The 18121-nt window shown below is 43.2% G+C and overlaps 1 protein-coding gene across 1 annotated transcript in view; it reads left to right on the top strand.

Annotated features, from left to right (window-relative positions):
• syne1a (spectrin repeat containing, nuclear envelope 1a) overlaps nucleotides 1-18121 on the top strand; it is a 124397-nt gene that overhangs the window by 96324 nt on the left and 9952 nt on the right. Inside the window, exons 103-135 of the mRNA XM_013911189.1 lie at nucleotides 1435-1626; nucleotides 2617-2748; nucleotides 2914-3014; nucleotides 3160-3310; nucleotides 3506-3634; nucleotides 3771-3944; nucleotides 4112-4327; nucleotides 4436-4537; nucleotides 4660-4779; nucleotides 4865-5065; nucleotides 5167-5340; nucleotides 5467-5598; nucleotides 5692-5888; nucleotides 6005-6137; nucleotides 6544-6726; nucleotides 6815-6964; nucleotides 7052-7228; nucleotides 7309-7464; nucleotides 7556-7711; nucleotides 7800-7970; nucleotides 8049-8182; nucleotides 8282-8486; nucleotides 9225-9407; nucleotides 9511-9657; nucleotides 9760-9914; nucleotides 10844-10991; nucleotides 11113-11207; nucleotides 11309-11543; nucleotides 11803-11997; nucleotides 13172-13297; nucleotides 14515-14670; nucleotides 14902-15060; nucleotides 15274-15440. Coding sequence (XP_013766643.1) covers nucleotides 1435-1626; nucleotides 2617-2748; nucleotides 2914-3014; nucleotides 3160-3310; nucleotides 3506-3634; nucleotides 3771-3944; nucleotides 4112-4327; nucleotides 4436-4537; nucleotides 4660-4779; nucleotides 4865-5065; nucleotides 5167-5340; nucleotides 5467-5598; nucleotides 5692-5888; nucleotides 6005-6137; nucleotides 6544-6726; nucleotides 6815-6964; nucleotides 7052-7228; nucleotides 7309-7464; nucleotides 7556-7711; nucleotides 7800-7970; nucleotides 8049-8182; nucleotides 8282-8486; nucleotides 9225-9407; nucleotides 9511-9657; nucleotides 9760-9914; nucleotides 10844-10991; nucleotides 11113-11207; nucleotides 11309-11543; nucleotides 11803-11997; nucleotides 13172-13297; nucleotides 14515-14670; nucleotides 14902-15060; nucleotides 15274-15440 — 5252 coding nt within the window. The remainder of the gene's footprint in view (nucleotides 1-1434; nucleotides 1627-2616; nucleotides 2749-2913; nucleotides 3015-3159; nucleotides 3311-3505; nucleotides 3635-3770; nucleotides 3945-4111; nucleotides 4328-4435; nucleotides 4538-4659; nucleotides 4780-4864; nucleotides 5066-5166; nucleotides 5341-5466; nucleotides 5599-5691; nucleotides 5889-6004; nucleotides 6138-6543; nucleotides 6727-6814; nucleotides 6965-7051; nucleotides 7229-7308; nucleotides 7465-7555; nucleotides 7712-7799; nucleotides 7971-8048; nucleotides 8183-8281; nucleotides 8487-9224; nucleotides 9408-9510; nucleotides 9658-9759; nucleotides 9915-10843; nucleotides 10992-11112; nucleotides 11208-11308; nucleotides 11544-11802; nucleotides 11998-13171; nucleotides 13298-14514; nucleotides 14671-14901; nucleotides 15061-15273; nucleotides 15441-18121) is intronic.

The raw sequence follows: 18121 nt of genomic DNA, 5'->3' as shown, positions 1-18121 counted from the left end.
TATTGTTCGATACATATGCGTACCGAACCGAAAGCACTGTATCGAACGGTTCAATATCGATACGAATATCGTTGCACCCCTAATATATATATAAGTGATATATTCGTACTTACAGTTTAAAAATAATTGTTTTTAACTTCTGTCTACATGTTGTTGTACTATATCAAATATCTCAAACATTTCATCCAATATTTCCTCCATCCTGTTGCCCTGGAGATCTTCTAGCTTTTCAATCTTTTAGTTTAAATTTATAATTCATGGTTCTTTCTTATTTGTCACCATTAGATACTCTGTCCTACTTGATTTGCCCCCTAGGAATTTTCTGCATGTCAGGCTCATGATTTAATTTTTGTGGGGAGGGGAGTTATTATGTTAAAAATACTAACTCCCTGCTGTGTCAAACTCAATATTTTCTTGTGGGGATTTACGGCAGAGCCTAGATGCTAAAATATTCATGTTGCACATATTCTACATTCATATTACATGTGAGCTGTGAGATGTTTACATATTTGCCTTGTGATGCTCCATAATAGGCTTCTTAGAAGTTATAATACTCGCTCTGTCCCCCAGGCAGAGAGTCAGTGTTTTAAAGAGTGTGTCTGTAGCAGCTGGGAGACAGTAAGCTGATTAAACTGTAGTTCACATATGCTTTGTGTGGTCTGCACATATAAAGGTCTGGACCATGCTGAGCTTCATGTCCGGATTAAATAATGATAAAAAATTGGGTCTTAAAATTTCAGTTTTCTGATTAATCGTCTTTTAAATGTGGTATGATATGCAGAGACCTTAGGAAAGTATTTTGTTGAACTTACTTAACCCACTCTGTTTATTTAAATGCCTGCACACCACAATGTAAGCAGCTTAAAAACTACTCACATATAATATGTCTTCAGTCTGTTCTCAATCGAATGCTTTCCTAACTTTAAACTTTGAGCTTTAATTGCGTCATCATAGCAGTTTCTATTATGTTGTTTACTCGGTCTGTTCATCAAAAGAAAAAAACCTGCAAAACTTTGTAACTGGTGTTTTAGAATTTTAATTAAAATGTACTATGGAGGTTTTTGCAGAAGTGGAGATAAACCAGTTTCTTTGCCTGCCTCCTGAATGACAGAGTGACGCTACAAACTAAGGGATAAGAGGCGCACTGTATTGTTGTGGAAAATTCTCTGCACATGATCACCTCCCATCTCTACCGAGGGCCCTTCTTTCCCTGTGTGAAAGAAGAGAATACAAGCTTAGAGAGTACAAACTACCGCTTCTCTTCACTTCATTACAATTGTTGGCCTTTTCAAGCTCTCTCTGGACTTTTAGTCTAAAAGGGAAGACTCTTTAAAACTGTTTCTATTAAGAAACTAATCTGGGAGCTGAGGAGAGCAGCTTAAACCTATGAGAAATGCTAATGCTTGATCAACTGTAATCCTGTTTTTTTAATAGAATATGCTGTATGAGATCGAACAGAAGGTGTCGTACCTATCAGAGCTATCCGTCCATAGCGAGAGCTTGTTGTTGGAGGGCCGGGCTGAAACCAAAGGCGAGGCGGAGCAGCTCACCCTGAAACTGCGCTCCCTCAAAGACAGCCTGCTAGAGCTGCAGCAGATGCTGCAGGACAAACAAGTTGACATACAGGTGAGATCAGCAGTCATATGTTATTTCTTTACTGTCTCAACATTCATGGCTGCATCAACCCTCCACACCCCAGTGTATTTTCACTTCCCAGCTTTCCTTCCTCTATGCTTCTTTGTCTTTTCTTTTGCTTTGCTGCATTATGTTGAATTGGCCTGCGACATCAATGCTAGCATTGTGCAAAAAGTACTAAAGGCTAATTCATGCGCTTTCATAAAAGTCCACTGTTTTCCACTGTGAAACAGCAACAGCTGTGTGTCTCACAATGGCGCTTAGACAAAAGGATGCTGACTCATCAGATGTAAACACTAAATGTATTCGATCAGGTGCGTTTCTGAGGACACAACATGAAAGTTTCACTTTGCATTTTCGCTCCTGGTCTCCTTTAACATGCCCTTTTGGTTGTTCACATTAATCCTCAGATATTTAATCACTGTATAATAAATCAGAAGGCTAGTGAAGCTTTCTAGGTACATGCTTGCAGCAATCTCTGATGAATAAATATTAGTTCATCTTTACCATTCTCAAAATAATTTAATGATAAATATCATAGATATATGTTAGGGGGCGATCGTGGCTCAAGAGTTGGGAGGTCGCCTTGTAATCGGAAGGTTGCCGGTTCGAGCCCCGGCTTGGACAGTCTCGGTCGTTGTGTCCTTGGGCAAGACACTTCACCCGTTGCCTACTGGTGGTGGTCAGAGGGCCCGGTGGCGCCAGTATCCGGCAGCCTCGCCTCTGTCAGTGCGCCCCAGGGTGGCTGTGGCTACAATGTAGCTGCCATCACCAGTGTGTGAATGTGTGTGTGAAGGGGTGGATGACTGGATATGTAAAGCGCTTTGGGGTCCTTAGGGACTAGTAAAGCGCTATATAAATACAGGCCATTTACCATTTAGGCTGTTGGGCATATTTATTTCTGCTTACTAAAAATTGGCAGCTGTTAAATGCTCTTATTCCAAAATTACATCTTATACCTAATGTCCATCTTTGTCCCAGGGTTCACTGCAAGAGCAGGAGGACAGTGAGCCAGATTCGTCTCTGTCCCAGAGTCCTAACTTTCAGGACTGGCTCTCTCAGGCCCGGTCAACACGCACGCAGCAGCAACACGACAACCTGCGTCGACAGAAGGTAAGAGGAAGCTCTTTTATACTCTAATATATATTTGAAAGACCTAAGCTGACTGTCTCATATGCAATTTGTAATTATTACTCCCCTTTTATTAGAATCCACTGCAAAAAGAAGGTGCATATTTCATATAGATAAAATCGAACACAAGTGTAATGTATTTTGTAGGAGCTTCAGGAGCACGTCGCTGAACAGAGGAAGCTGCTCAAGTCTGTAGCCAGCGTTGGAGAGGAGTTACTCGGCCAACAAACCACACCCAATGGGGACAGGTATTTTATCAAAGATCTTGAAAAATAATTTACGTCCTTAAAACATTTAAAATTTGTGAGTATTTTTTTTTTTCAGTTGGGATTTTGACCACGACACAGCTTTTGCGTTGCCTTGCTCTCTAATGACGTCCTCTCCTTCCTGCAGTGAGGTGTCTGTGCCTGGTGGAGTGCTGCTGGAGAATGAGACCTTGTCTCCTCTGGAGCAGTTGAGACAGAGATGGGAAAACCTAAATAATGATCAGAACACAAAGCTGCAGCTCTCCTTGAATTCCCTGGAGCAAGACCAGCTTAGCCCGGTATACATGCCAGAAACTGTGCATTTTTATTTTATGCATTAAATGGTTTTAAAAATCTTTAAATAAATGTGCTTACTAGAAGCTAGAAGTTTGTGTTCGTACTGTTTCTTCCACTGATGAAATTTCACACTTTTGTTGTTATGCATGCTGCCAGTGTGACCTTGAGCTTTCTCATATTTCGTTCTTTGTGTGCAGGTCCTCCACCGGTCCCGTCTGTCCAGTCCCAGCGTGGTGTTCAGAGGTGAGGCTACCAGCCAGGACTCTTGCTCTCCTAGAGCTTCGTTTGAGGCCTGCAGCCAGACTTTAGAAAGAATCACAGAGGAGGTGAAGCAAACATTTTCTCATGTTAATCTCTCTTTTGTGTTTCTCAAAATAAAAAATGTTTTTAACCAGTAATACAAAACTATTTTTAGTCATGCCTTTCAAAATATCAAGTGCATAATCTTTTTGCCCCTCACAGGCAGCGGGCAGTGAGAGTAAGCTTGCAGCATCTTTAGGGGGGGCAACAATCCAGCAGGACCTGTATGCTGCAGTATCAGCTGCCTCGTCCTGGTTAGATGCTGCTGAGAATCAGCTGCTCGCTGGTCCTGTGCTGCTCTCTGAGGACACAGAGACACAGCTCACACATTTGGAGGTAGGAGAAGACAAACAGCAATAAAGATGTTAAATAGTCTGACATATAAATCGCAGCAGGAGGAAAAGTACTAGCTGTTCTCGAGCATTAACAAAAAGCTTTTGTCTTACTTGAGTTCAAGGTTTTAATATAAAATAATACTAACTGAGTTTGGCTCCCCTGTATAGGGTTTGAATAAACAGCTGAAGGAGATGACCAGAGAAGTGAAAAATTGCAGGGATCTGCTGGGTGGTGGATTGGACAGGCTGTGTGGAGGTGAAGAGCGAGCTCTGATGGAAGACACGCTAGAGGGCCTGCAGGAGAGGATGGGCCTGCTGGACTCTGCATTGGAACAGCACTGTGACGCCATGAGGGACAGGCTGCAGGAACATTCAGCTTTCCAGGTGTTAAAGCTGAATAGTTTTACTGGAAACTTGGGTTGTGAAGCATCTTATTGATGTTACAACATCATTGTTCTTATTCCCCGACTTTGTTTGTGTTATTTTTGCCAGAATGAACTGCGGTTGCTGTTCACAGCCCTGACTGAAAGCAAACACCAGTTGCTACATAAGATGGCCGGAACTGCAGACAGACCTGCATCCAAACAGATAGAGGTATGTATGCGCACCAGCAGCAAATACACAAGAATTAGATGCATATTTAAGATGCAGATTTAATATGCTAAAGGGAGTTTTTACAAACAGATTTTATAGTAAATATGTTGCATTTTCTACAGACATTATCAGAAGTGGAAGACAGCCTGAAGGAATTTGAGCAGAAAGTTACTGAGCTGAAGACGAAAGCAGAGGGACTCCAATCAGACTCATCATCCAATCAGGAGCTACTCAAACTACAAGTAATACCTTCATTCTGTTACACTGTGATCATAATGCTCCAGCACTGTAACAGGGACTGTGTCACATATTAATTTGTCTTTTTAGGATGCATACGAGGAGTTGGTGCTCATGGTGGGCTCCAGACGGAGTAGTTTGAACCATGGTTTGTCTCTGAAGGCTCAGTATGAAGCTGCACTGCACGACCTTAATGACCTGGTGGACACCGCTCAGGACAAGATGGCTGCTGACCAAAAGATGACAGTGGCTTCAGTCATAGAGGTTCAGATGTTACTAGACAAACACAAAGTAAGGAGGGGGCTTTGATTTTGTAACTTTTTAATTGGTTTTAGTTATCTTTTCTACTGTACAATCGGATTTAAAATGCTGTTTTTTTCTTTTTAATACAGGAGTTTTTCCAGGGTCTGGAATGCCATATGATACTCACCCAGACATTTTTCAGTAAAGTGTCTGGTTTGGTGTCTCAGAGGGAAAGTCAAACCCTGGAAGAGACCATGGCTTTAGCCCACAGTGTGCTCAAACAGGCCCATAGAAGAGGAGTGGAGCTGGAGGGGATTCTGGAGGTAGGAATAATAATGAGCTATTGGTTAAAAGTAACTGCAGTCTTATTCAGTTTAATCCCAAAGAGCAGTGGTTTGTGGTTTAGAAAATGAAAATAAATAGCATACACTTTCCTTTCGCTCTCACAGTCATGGAGCAGACTCGTGGAGGACTATCAGGCTCTGTGCAGACAGCTGGAGGCGGTGGAGTGTAGCATCCCCACTGTGGGTCTGGTAGAGGAGACGGAAGAGAGGCTAACTGAAAGGATCAGCCTCTACCAGGTGAATGTCTTTGCACACTTTACAGAAAGCTGTAGTCAGATATGCTTTTTTAAATAAACTGATTATTTATCTGTTCCATCCTCTTTCTTAAAGCGACTTAAAGCCAGCCTGACTGAGCACCAGCCCCAACTCTATCAGGTACTAGAGGAGGGCAAGAAGCTTTTTCTGTCTGTTGGTTGCTCAGACTTGGAGAACCAGCTGACACAGCTGGGAGAGCACTGGCTCTCCTCCACCACTAAGGTCAACAAGGAGCTGCACCGCCTTGATTCGACACTCAAACACTGGACCAGGTAAGGGTCTGTGGTTACAGTCCTCGCTCTTGGTCTCTCAGCAACCCTGTTTGTGACACTTAGAGCCTGAATGATGTTGAAAGTATCCTCTAAGTCTGTGTGTTTGTAAATCTCAGGTACCAGAGTGAGTCAGCAGAGCTGAGCCACTGGCTGCAGTCGGCTCTGGACAGACTGGAGTTCTGGACGACCCAGTCGGTGACCGTTCCTCAGGAGCTGGAGACTGTCAGAGACCACCTCTGTGCCTTCCTGGTTAGTTGTGGTTTTATTAGGGCTGTCAACATTAACTCAGGTCCTCCATCCTGACAGCAGTCAAACTGTTTAATACTAACACCCTGTTTAAAAATACATGCATATACATTATTATTCCCACTGTAATTTATGTACATATAAAAAAAATCTGTGCATTTTACTGTAAATAGTGACCATTTTTACATACTATAGTGTTTGGGGGGGTTTTTTGTACACTATTTGTCTTATTTTTATTTTTCTGATGTATCTCTATTTTACTTTTTCTTCCCATCCCTTGTGCTGCTGTAAAAAGAATAATTAATAATGCTTATATCTACATCATTAGCAAAAATGTGTCACACACCTATTAATGACGTAAACTTAACAAATGTGTGAAATCCAACTCCTGTTTTTCTCTTTCTTGTAGGAGTTTTCCAAAGAGGTGGACGCTAAGTCGTCTTTGCGCTCGTCAGTGCTGAGCACAGGTAACCAGCTTCTGAGACTAAAAAGGGTGGACACGGCTGGCCTGAGGACAGCGCTGGGCCAAGTCGACACTCAGTGGGCTGAGCTGCTGACTCGTATCCCTGTAGTACAAGAGAAGCTCCACCAGGTTTGAGAAAAGCAGCTGTTACAAAGTCAATATTTATCATAACTTTTTGGACATCTCTAACTTCTTTTCTTCTTTCTCTTTTCCTCAGCTGCAGATGGAGAAGTTAGCATCACGGCATGCCATCACAGAGCTGATGAGCTGGATCTCGCTCATGGAGAACATCATAGAGGAAGATCAGGACAAGATCATGGCAGCTGTGGGCTCAGCGGTGGTACAGGACTACTTGCAGAAGTATAAGGTACAAAGGTTTTCATGCCACCGGTCCTTGGATTGATATTTTTGCTCCCCATCATCTGTCTCATGATGCATCTTCTTAATTTCACAGGGCTTTCGTATAGATCTGACGTGTAAGCAGCTGACTGTGGACTTTGTAAACCAGTCAGTGCTGCAGATCAGCAGTCAGGATGTGGAGGGAAAGCGCAGTGACAAAACGGACTTTGCTGAGAAGCTAGGAGCTATGAACAGAAGATGGCAGATACTGCAGGGGCTCATTGCGGAAAAGGTAGCCCTCAAAGTGTACTTAAAAGCTGCTCTTCACCATTTTTGAGTCACTTAACCACTCCACAATGTTCTGTATTTTAGATTCAGCTTTTAGAAGGACTTGTGGAAGGTTGGTTGGAGCATGAAAATGGAGTTCAGGCACTGAAAACCTGGCTCACAGTACAGGAGGAGAAATTGAAGAAGAGACAGAGGATAGAGGATGTAGCATCGGTGCAGAGTGCACTCAAAGACTGTCAGGTAGGACCACACTCACGCAAAAATCTGTTTGTTTGGTTTTGTTTTTGTTCTTTAAATAATGAGCTTAAAATAAATAAAGTTGTTTTCACAGGAGTTGGAAGAATTAGTGAAGGAAAAAGAGAAGGATCTAGAGAAAGCAGAGGAACGAGGAAATGCTCTCATCCAGGATAAGAAAGGAGCAGCTTGCTGTGTTGTAAAGGAAACTCTTAAAGGACTAAACCAGTCCTGGGCTCATTTGGACCACATGGTGAGCTTCTCACATCTCTGATGTCACTTTTAGATGGTTTCTGAATTTTCCCACACTTACGTATTTCGTCTCCCACGTTTCCTATCAGATAAGTCAGATGAAAGTGAGCCTGCGGTCGGTGCTGGAGCAGTGGACGTTGTACCGGCGAGCTTCAGAGGAGATAAATGGCTACCTGATGGAGGGGCGTTATTCTGTGTCCAGGCTACGTCTCCTTAATGGGTCTCTGGAGGCCGTGCAGCAGCAGGTGGAGAGTCTAGAGGTGAGAAGTGCAGAAAATAAACCGCACGCTGTTATTTGTGGCTAGTTTTTATTCATTGTGGGTACCTGTGCCATTTAGAGCCTTCAGGAGGAGATGGATAAACAGGAAAGTAGTTTGAGGAAGTTTGGCTCCATAACTCACCAGCTGCTAACGGAGTGCCACCCATCGGTGGCGGAAACGCTCAACAAAGCTCTCCGGGACGTCAACATCAGGTAACAAACAACTCATCTCTGAGTGACTTCAGTCTTAAATATCAACTATACCCTCAGTTGATTTCAGAATATAACACTTTTTAAAATTTTCTCCCTCAGGTGGAATCTTCTGCTAGAGCAGATCTCAGAGCAGCTAAGGACCAGTAAGTCCTTGCTCGGACTGTGGCAGCGCTACAGGTCACTGTACAGCCAGTGCGTGACTGCAGTCCACAAACAGGAAGAACGTGCTGATCGACTTCTGAGGAGCGCCACTGACAGGGAGATAACTGAAGACGAAAGCAGTGCCTGGATTAAGGACTGCAATGTAAGCAGAGATGAGACACTGGAGCACGACATGTTAAACATTCTCTTCTGTAGTTATCGTCCAATGCCTGAGCTTAGCATTAGGCTAATACTGCATCCACATATTCTGTGGCTTAGAATATATCAGAGGATTCCTCCTGCTATCCCTCAATCTCCTTTCTGAGGAATTTGGGAATAAGCTCCTAAACTGCTTGTCAGCTCACTGTGACGGCTCACAAAGCTTCTATCCGCACTGCAGAATACCACCCTGTCCTTTTGTCTGCTTGAATGTAGATTCATGACACAACTAACAAAAGCCTTTTCAAAGGAGACTGCAAAGGGAAAGACAGGCCCCTGATTTACACTACAGGGGTCTCCCCCGGTGTCATGCTGGGTTTGTAGGACCGTACTGGGGCATGTCTAGAGACACACAGTCTTAATACTGTAAGCCGACTGTTTTTATTTTTTACTGCGGATCACTGATGCAAACCACTGCCAGACAAAGTTAAGAATTCAGAGCTGCTTACACTCTGTTTAAGAGTTTCTTCACTTTTATTGCTCACTCAAACTTGTTTTAGTCAGTGGCAAATGATACTTTAGTTTCCAAAAATTCCAATCCTTACAAATACCACAAATAAAAACCCAACACATTACCAGTTTTGGTTATAAATTCTTGTATGCCTGATGTGTGTGCGCAGGCATTCAGTGATTCCTAGCTTCTTTCTCCCTCTTCCTGAAAATTATTCCTGAATTATTGCAGGATTGCCTTTGTGACCAAGACGCGGTGCAGCAGTCCCTCCAGCAGCTGCAAGCACTGGGAGAACAACTGAGGAGCCAAGTCGACTCCTCCTCTGCGGCATCCCTTCAGTCCGACCATTTGTCGCTCACTCATCGCCTAGCAGCACTAGAGCATGCCCTGCACAGGCAACAGGATGTATTGCAGGTAGGGTTGTGGGAACTAGAAGAAAAAAGACACCTTAAAGAAAGGTATGCGATTGGTAATCCATTGAGTTTGTATTTACACGGTATCACCTGTCTGTCTCTAGTGTGGATCTGTGACGTGTGGGGTGTTCAGAGAGCAGCTAGACAAGCTGATCTGCATGGCTGAGGAGGCTGAGGAAGTGTTGAAGGATTCGGACCCAGTGGGTTCACCCGACCTTAATGTGGTCCAGACGCGTATAGAAAAACTCAAGGTATTAAGAATGGTCCACATTAGAAGATTTGTTTTTAATGTTTTATTTAACATTATATTTTTATGTGTCGCGTGTCCTCTAACTTACATAATACTTTCCCAGGGTCACCTGTTGAAGCTGAGCAGTCTATCTCCAGACTTGGAACGTGTTAATGAGATGGTGTACAGAATACCAGTCAGTGACAGAGACATTAAACGGCTTCAAAGTCTCAACAGAGCCTGGGCCACTCACTCTGCTCACCTCACCGAGAGGTTCAGGTACCAAAAATCCCCCTTTGGTTGCCTCAGGAAGGGACTCCAATTTAAACCTCTGCCAAATCAAACTACCTGCTGTGGGGGATCCTTTTTTATACAGTACAACTTCAGTGGGAAACCCCTAACATGGCTGAGCTCATCAGTGTCTTACTGAAAGCATTTTGGCATTTGTCTTTTTAGGTTCATGCTTCTTTGATATGAACTCTGATACATACAAAATATTTGCCACTGGGCATAAAATACAAGGGGTCAGAACTTCATTCTTACAGCATGGCAGATGCATACAAGTGTGCTAGAGTGTTTTTTCTCATGTTATTGCATTCTGGGCATTCTGAGACATGTGACACGTGCATGCTGTTTAAAGTGATCTGTAAATGTAGAACCAACCTGATGAGTTCGCTCTCAAAAGTGACCAGAGCGAGCATTTAGACATGACGCCAACCAGTTCAAACAAAGTCATATTATCGAAAGGAGTGCATGTTTGAAGGGGACCTAACAAACATGGGTGAAGTCTTTTTATTCAGACTGTTGAACTTGAGATGTTTATACTGTCTGACTTCACAGTTAGTCATTTATTAAGTGTTTATTTAAGTCTTTAACTAGTCACTTAGTCATTATTAAATAAGTGGCTGACCTGGAAAACATCTGAAATCCATAATAATGTTGATTCATGGAACAAAAGGTCCCAAAAGTTATACACTTTTAATAAAGAAGCTGATAAAAAGGAAAAGATGCTACACTGACACTGATAGAGATGTGTCCTTCACTTATGCTAGATTACAACCTGCCATATCATAAAAAAATCAATAGAAAACTGTAAATGTTTGATGAATTTAATAGTAGAAACATGCAGAGTTGTGACTACACAGTGCTATAGTGATCTTCTTTGTGGTGATGTAAATGTCTCTAATGAGGGCTCTATTCGTCTCCAGTAAACTGCAGTCGGTGTTGCTCCAGCAGCAGAGTTTCCTTGAGAAGTGTGAGGCCTGGATGGATTTCCTGACTCAGACTGAGAAGAAGCTAGGTGCTGAGATCTCAGGCAACTACCAGAGTCTGCTGGAGCAACAGAGAGACCATGAGGTCAGTGGTTGTCTGTATATATCAGCTTATTTGTGTTACATTAAAGGATTGCTGCTATGCTGTTTAGTGTTTTCTTTGATTGCGTGCAGTGTTTTATTGATTCATATGTGTGCATGTGCAGTTGTTCCAGGCAGAAATGTTCAGCAGACAGCAGATTCTTTACTCCATCATAAGTGACGGGCATCGTTTGTTGGACCAAGGACAAGTTGATAAGAGGTAAAAGCACGCAGACAATTGCTAAATCTCTTTAGGAGTTTCAGGGAAATTAAGGCCAGAGGGACGCTAACACGCTTTTCTTTCTCTTGCCATGCTAACAGTTACGACTTCAGTGTAAAATTGGCTTTGCTGAGCAATCAGTGGCAAGGTGTGGTGAGGCGGGCACAACAGCGACGAGGCATCATCGATAGTCTGGTTCGGCAGTGGCAGAACTACCGGGAGATGGCAGAGAAGCTGCTCCGATGGCTACAGGAAGTGACCCGTGATCCAGATGTGCATCAGCCAGGAGAACCAGTGGCTCTGCAGCAGGCCAGAAACCTGCTAGATCAGATACAGGTAAGCTTCAGCAAGACATTTACAGCCTTATTACTTAAATCTTCTCTTTTGCTTTTTATACTAACTTTGTACTGATATTTTAAAATTTTCTTTTGAAATCTGTAAAAAAAAAAAAAAAAGTCTGTAAAAACAAACTTTATAGCCACCCTGAGCCTTTCACTCTTCAAACTGCAAAGCTTAATTGAGCACTAAATTAACCTAAAAACATCAAAATCCTGATCTGATAGCAAAACTCTCTGCCTCATGTCTGCTCCTTCAGCTGAGGGAGCGAGTGCTTCAGCGGCAGCAAGGAGGCTACATCCTCACCGTAGAGGCCGGCAGGAGTCTGCTGCTGTCAGCGGACGCCAAGGCGGAGTCCACACTGCAGACTGAGCTGATGGAGATTCAGGAGAGGTGGAGACATGCCCACCATCGCCTGGACCAGCAGAGGAGGCAGCTGCAGGGCTTACTGAAGGTCAGACGCCAGCTTCGAGAATAACTAATCTTCATAAAGTATACTTTTCTTTTCCTGCTCTCGTGATTGCTAGCACCATCTGGTTCATGTTTTCCTGAGTGTTATTGTTACAGTGATTTTACAGCAGTTAGTTTTTTACAACGTCAAATCTTTCTTGTACGTAGGCTAAGCCATGTTTCCCACATACTGCAGTGTAGAAAGGTGCTGTGAAGGGTGCTGAAGGGCATTGGCCCGTCTGAGCCTTTATTGAGCATGCCCAGTTGTACATATAGGACAGTGGAGCCAGGTTGTCACATTAATTATGCAGCGTTGCACCTTAAGGCCTGAAAAGAAGCGAAGTGCAGAGATGGAGCACTCTTCTGTCCTTATATAAATAGCTGAGCCTCTCTGCTCACACACTCAGGCTCAAGCACCACAAAATGGCACCAAGATTTAAAAAGAAAAAGTGCCAGCCCAGGGCAAACACAGACACACACATACAGGCACGCACACAGACTGCAGACACTGCAGTGAGCTGTAGTGATTTGAACCCAGCGAGGTGGATTTTAGAGGCTGTGATAGTGCCCTGTTTAAAACGGGACTAAGTGACGCAGTTTAAAGACACATCCGGGGTTTTGGCTCTTTCATTGAAGGTCTTCGTCATACACTCTTTCCCCTGTGATCTGTGTTGTCTTCCCTGGTTTGCTCTTAATCAGCTGCTGTAGCATTTCTAGTCTTGTTTTGGCTCTTCTCTTACTGTGACTCTTGCTTCAGGTATGCTGCCTTTCTCCACTGCTTACCAAATACTGTAATGTTTTATCCTAAACTGGACTGCTGTTTAGTCTCTAAAAATAGCTGTAATCCACATCCTCTGGAGCAGAACCTCCCTGTTTTTTGTTAGAGAGCTGTTTATGCTGCATCACTCTTTCTCGAGCTGCTACTTGAGAGCTTCAGAGCTAAGTGGGCCATTTGTAAGTGATGGGGTCTGACTTCAGCCTTGTGATGTGTGTCCTTGTTAGTCTGTAATTGTGTATTCTGCATTTTACTGCTTGCGATGCCATTGCTATGGCTGCAAGAAGAACACACAGCAACTTCCCTGCAAATGGGAAGGTCTGCAGTTGGTGTGTGTGTGTTATGTGTGTGTGTGTCGGGGGGGGTTTCTGCTCTAATTCTTACTGTGCGTGTGCTTGCATAGAACTGGGAGCGATGTGAGAAGGGCATAGATGTGTCTTTGGAGAAGCTGAGGGCCTTCAAGAGAAAGCTGTCTGTGCCTCTGCCTGACCACCATGAGGAGCTGCACTCAGAGCAAATCAGATGCAAGGTGAGGAGAATATGATACTTTCTCTCTTTCTCGCACACACATACACACTCTTTTAAATATTCTTCATTTTTCTGTTTTAGCTTAATGCTTTACTGAAAGTGTTGATATGTAGATCCTCTCCACTCTCCATCCTACTGGCTGTTGCTCATCAGTCACATCCCCCCTCTCTCTCTCTCTCTCTCTGGCTAAACATTCACACATCAACAAACTCGGGCATGCCCTCTCGTTACCTCTTTAATCTATCTGCGGGGATAAACGGACAAACAGACGGAGCAGGAACAAAAAAAGAAAAAAGAAACAGAAAAAAACGCCCTTTTCTATCAGTCTGCTGTCTGATTGCGTGACCTTGTGTGCGGTAGTCAGGGTAGCTTTATTTTCCTTTGACATGTCATTTACGAAACTTTTTTTTGTTTTGTTTTGTTGTTTTTTTTAAGTGACCCTTTATTAATTTAAATACTTTTTTAATTTGACCCAGGCCCTATCTTTCTTTTTTTTTCTTTTTTCTTTTACTTCATCTCCACCCAATAGTGTATGCAGTCATGTTTCATGCATCACACGTCCTCGGCTGCTCCTCGGGGGAGGAGGTGGAGGAGGAGGAGGACCGTGTGAGTAGCTGCACATAGAATCAGCTGAGGAGAAAGGGGGTGGGGAAAGAGAACGAGAGAGAGAGAGGGTGCGTGCGCAATAGACAGAGAGAGAGCATCCCTGTGTGTGTGTGTGTGTGTGTGTGTGTGTGTGTGTGTGTGTGTGTGTGTGTGTGCGTGCTTCCTTTTTGTGTGTGTGTGAGTTGCGTAATGGAGACATGCTCTGGGTCTGCAAATGATTACAGCACAGCAAAACCGTCACAATGACGGAGGAGGAGATGCAAGGTTGGATGCCTCTGTTACCTTATCTGCTATTAGCCTTGAATGTAGCTGTTTTTTGCATTGAATATAATGCGCTGCTGTTATTTTAGGGATTTACAGAAAACCAATGTCGAATCATAGCATTTGGCACCGCGCCTTCCTCTAACATTCATTGTCACTTTGCTGTTTTGCATTTTCTTAGTGTTTCGGGGGATGCAGGTGCTGCAGCTCAGCTTCAGCAGGCATGCTCTGTGGTTTTTCCTGCTTTAATCAACCCTCTCGACAGGCTCGCTCCTGTCTTTGCATTTGAACGTGGGGACTGCTTGCCTTGCTTCTTTTTTCCTACTTAATTTCTCGTTGTCATGGATGCAGGAGCTGGAGAGCAGCGTGGAGGGCTGGACCGATGACCTTACTTCCTTATTCCTGCTGAGAGACTCTTTGGAGGGCGTGGTGAGTGCTGATGACATCACAGTTCTACAAGAACGCCTCCAGCTGCTACAGCGCCAGTGGGAGGAGGTCTGCCACCAGGTACATCCACGCAAACACACACATTGTTGTGTCTGCCATTTTTTTGTGTCTTTTTTTTAAGGACTTTGCTCCAGTCTGGTTTCTGTTTTTAAAATCCTATTAATTTCTATTTAATTCATCTTCCACCAGTTATATTCTTTCTCTTGATATGCTCACTTTTGATACTGCTTTTGTCACATATTCTCACTCTCACCCCTTCTCTTGTCCCTGTCTCCACCCGTGTCCCCTCAGCTTTCCCTGCGCAGGCAGCAGGTGAGCGAGAAGTTGAATGAGTGGGCTGTGTTCAATGAGAAGAATAAGGAACTGTGTGAGTGGCTCACACAGATGGAGAGCAAAGTCTCTCAGAATGGGGACATCAGTATCGATGAGATGATTGAAAAGCTGCGCAAGGTAATTTCAAAACAGTCTAATGCACTTGTAAAGAAACTACTAAAGAGTATGCTTTGATACAGAAGTATCGAGTACAGACAAATGAAAGAGTTGAGTCTGGCTTGTTTTGAAGTCTGAAAATGGCCAGTCTTGACTTACTAAAATACAGCTAAACTACAGCACTGAACCGCTGTAGTCCTCACTGTGTTAACCTCATGTATGTTTGCACACCAGGACTACCAGGAGGAGATCAGTGTCGCTCAGGAGAACAAGCAGCAGCTGCAGGTTATGGGTGAGCGTCTGGCCAGGGCCAGCCAAGACAGCAAGGCGACGGAAATCCAGCACAAACTCAACAAAGTCAGCGAGCGCTGGCAACACCTGCTGGATCTCATTGCAGCCAGGTGGGTGTACGAGACTTGAAAGGAAGGGTCCATGTCCAAACCACAAAGTTAAATAGTAAAGGTTTCCCAAGCTGTCTTAAAGTTTGAACAGTTTTCAGTGTCAGGACAATACCAGGACATTATGTTGAATTAAATGTTTTTTAATGCTGATAAGAAGCAGGCCGGATTTACTAAATGGGGCAAACTAGCATGTGAGTACAGTCCCTAAATAGCACCCATAGGTGTGGTTAGTTTTATTGGTGATTTATAGAAGTTGTGCTGTTGTCATTTCAATATCAATTGCAAAAAAATAAGACATGCTTTTTTTTTTTAAATATCAGTGCAATTAGTAAATTGCAAAAGTACTACAAATGTTAGTAAATCAGTTTGCATGATTTATATGTTCTCCTTCCTATATTTTGCCCCTAAAGAAAGGAAGTCCTAAAAATACATGCAACAGGATCAGTTCCCATTGCTTTCACTCAAGCTTGTCATGTGTTTTTGTGTAAATACCAAAAGTGCAGTTTTTACGCCAAAACCCAGTTTAATGCTGTGGTAAATCTGGCCCCTAGTGGGAACAAGGAGGTACTAGTTGAACTGGAGCCTGTGGGGAATTAATTTTCCCACAGTGCTGCTGAGGAATTTCCTTACCAGCATCAGTGGGGCATTCATTTAGTGAAGCTGAGAGAGAGGTCACATTCCTCATCACTCCTCCACTATGTTTCAGTGCTGATATGAAAGGTACTAAAAAATGCACGCTGAAACTAGAACTGTAAGCAACGTAGGATTAGTGAATTGAAAGTGACCTGGCCCAAACTTTGCCTCTAGCTGCCCCGGTCTGCTGTCTTCCGGCAGTTCCCCTCTGGGACTGTACTGGGGGAGGGAGGAAAAGGAGAACTCTTTCTAACCTCACACAGACAGCTGCAGACTCTTTGTTTCTTATATCCTTCCTTTGCTAAAACAAAACATGAAGAGTGACCTTGTTCCTCTCACAGACTGAGCAGAATGTGTTGTAAGTTAACATTTTCATAGTCTTTGGATTTTGTCTTTTCAGTGGAAGCCATGTTTTATTACTATTGTCCTATTGTCCATCGAGCTGCATGTACAAGCGCAAAGTTTACAGTCCTTACTGCTGTTCACACTCCCTCTGTGTGTCTGATATTCCAGCACAGTCCAGCTCTGCAGCACATGCCTCTGACTATAAGTCTCTTTTTAGAAACAGCAGCACTTGTCACTCCACTCGCACTTGAGCACACACACACATATCTGTTGGAGCTTCTCTTTTTTTAACCTTGGAGAGCAACAGTTGATAAGTCACAGTTGTGCCACCCTGCCACTACCTGCTGGCCCTCCCACTCTGTACTCACAGAGTTGAGAGAAAGTCCCATGTGCTGCTCAGAGACGAAACAGAGCGTTCGGACTGACACTTCCTAAGGTTAAGATTGTCTTTAGGAATCCCGCACCCCCATGGTTTTGGATTTGGGTACGGATAATATGGAAGGATGCACGAGCGAGGAGGATTTGCTGGATTGCGACTGCGATGTCAGCAGGCAGGATGACCTTAAGAATTTATATTGCAATTTATATTTTATATTTATATTTTTTTTCAAAAATGTTGTTTTCTCTTGTAAATCATATGCATTATGTTGCATTTTTAACATACTCCTGCTACCGTTTGTAGAAGTGCATATAAATAATATTTTAATCAGGTCATTAGTGCCTAATATAAAGGTTTTTGTTGCCCCAAGTATTTTAGCTTCATGAGTGCACATCTGGTTTAATTTGTGCTAATAATATTTTTTAAGTCTTAGCTACTTGGTATTTTTCAGGAGGAGGCTAAAAACAAAAAGACAGTTGTGTGTTGGTGTTCATGTGAGAGCAGCATCATTTGTTGGCTCACATCTTATCTGGGCCGAATGGAAGCAGTGAAGCTGTGCAAACACATACAAAAAGCAAGTTAAACAAATGTTTACCTATTTGAATTATTTGCAGTCTGTCATTGATGAGGGTTACTTGTAAAGCTCTTCACTTTATTTCCCTGTGATGTAAAAAGTCAAGTTTTTTTATCCTATAGTATTTCAAGTGTGACGGTAGGTTTAGGAAGTGGAGATGTGGTGTGCAACTGATATCATGCAGCACCCCATGCAAAGCAAAATCCAGCTGCAGGTTGCATACCCCAGTGCAGCCAGTCGTGTAATGATGGACTTTATATGAGGTGGAGGAGACTTGCTAAATGCATCTATTTTTAGAACATTATGGGCCTCGGTATGTTTATGCAACAAAGAGCGGCCGCTCGTTCTTACTGCGTCCGTGTGGTGACATACAGACAGGGTTGCATTGCTTTGCAGGGCGAGGTGCTGAATGTTGCACTTGCTGAACAAAACTTGTAGTTGGATGCCACCTAATATACAGCACTAGATTGCAGGGGTCAGTGTTTGAAAATGTCTGGAACTTACAGATCCAAAATGGTCCCCAGCTGTCATATGGGCTTCGAATCTGCTCACATGTGAAATAACACTCGATTTAGTCTATTATGCTAAGGTTGGTTAGTTCCTTCTTTAAAGCCTGCTTGTGTAATTTACCACCATATTCCTTTATATTCAGTTTTTTTAAATTATTTATATTATATGCTGTCACCCACCTGAGCAAACCGTTAGATTTCCCTTATTTACAGTTTACAGTCGTACCAGTACTGACACTGA

This window comes from Pundamilia nyererei, unplaced genomic scaffold, assembly GCF_000239375.1.
Source record: "Pundamilia nyererei isolate P.nyererei 1_Seehausen unplaced genomic scaffold, PunNye1.0 scaffold00058, whole genome shotgun sequence".
In the NCBI taxonomy this organism is placed as follows: Eukaryota; Metazoa; Chordata; class Actinopteri; order Cichliformes; family Cichlidae; genus Pundamilia; species Pundamilia nyererei.
Note: the sequence above shows the minus strand (reverse complement) of the source record. Positions and strands in the feature narration are given on the sequence as shown.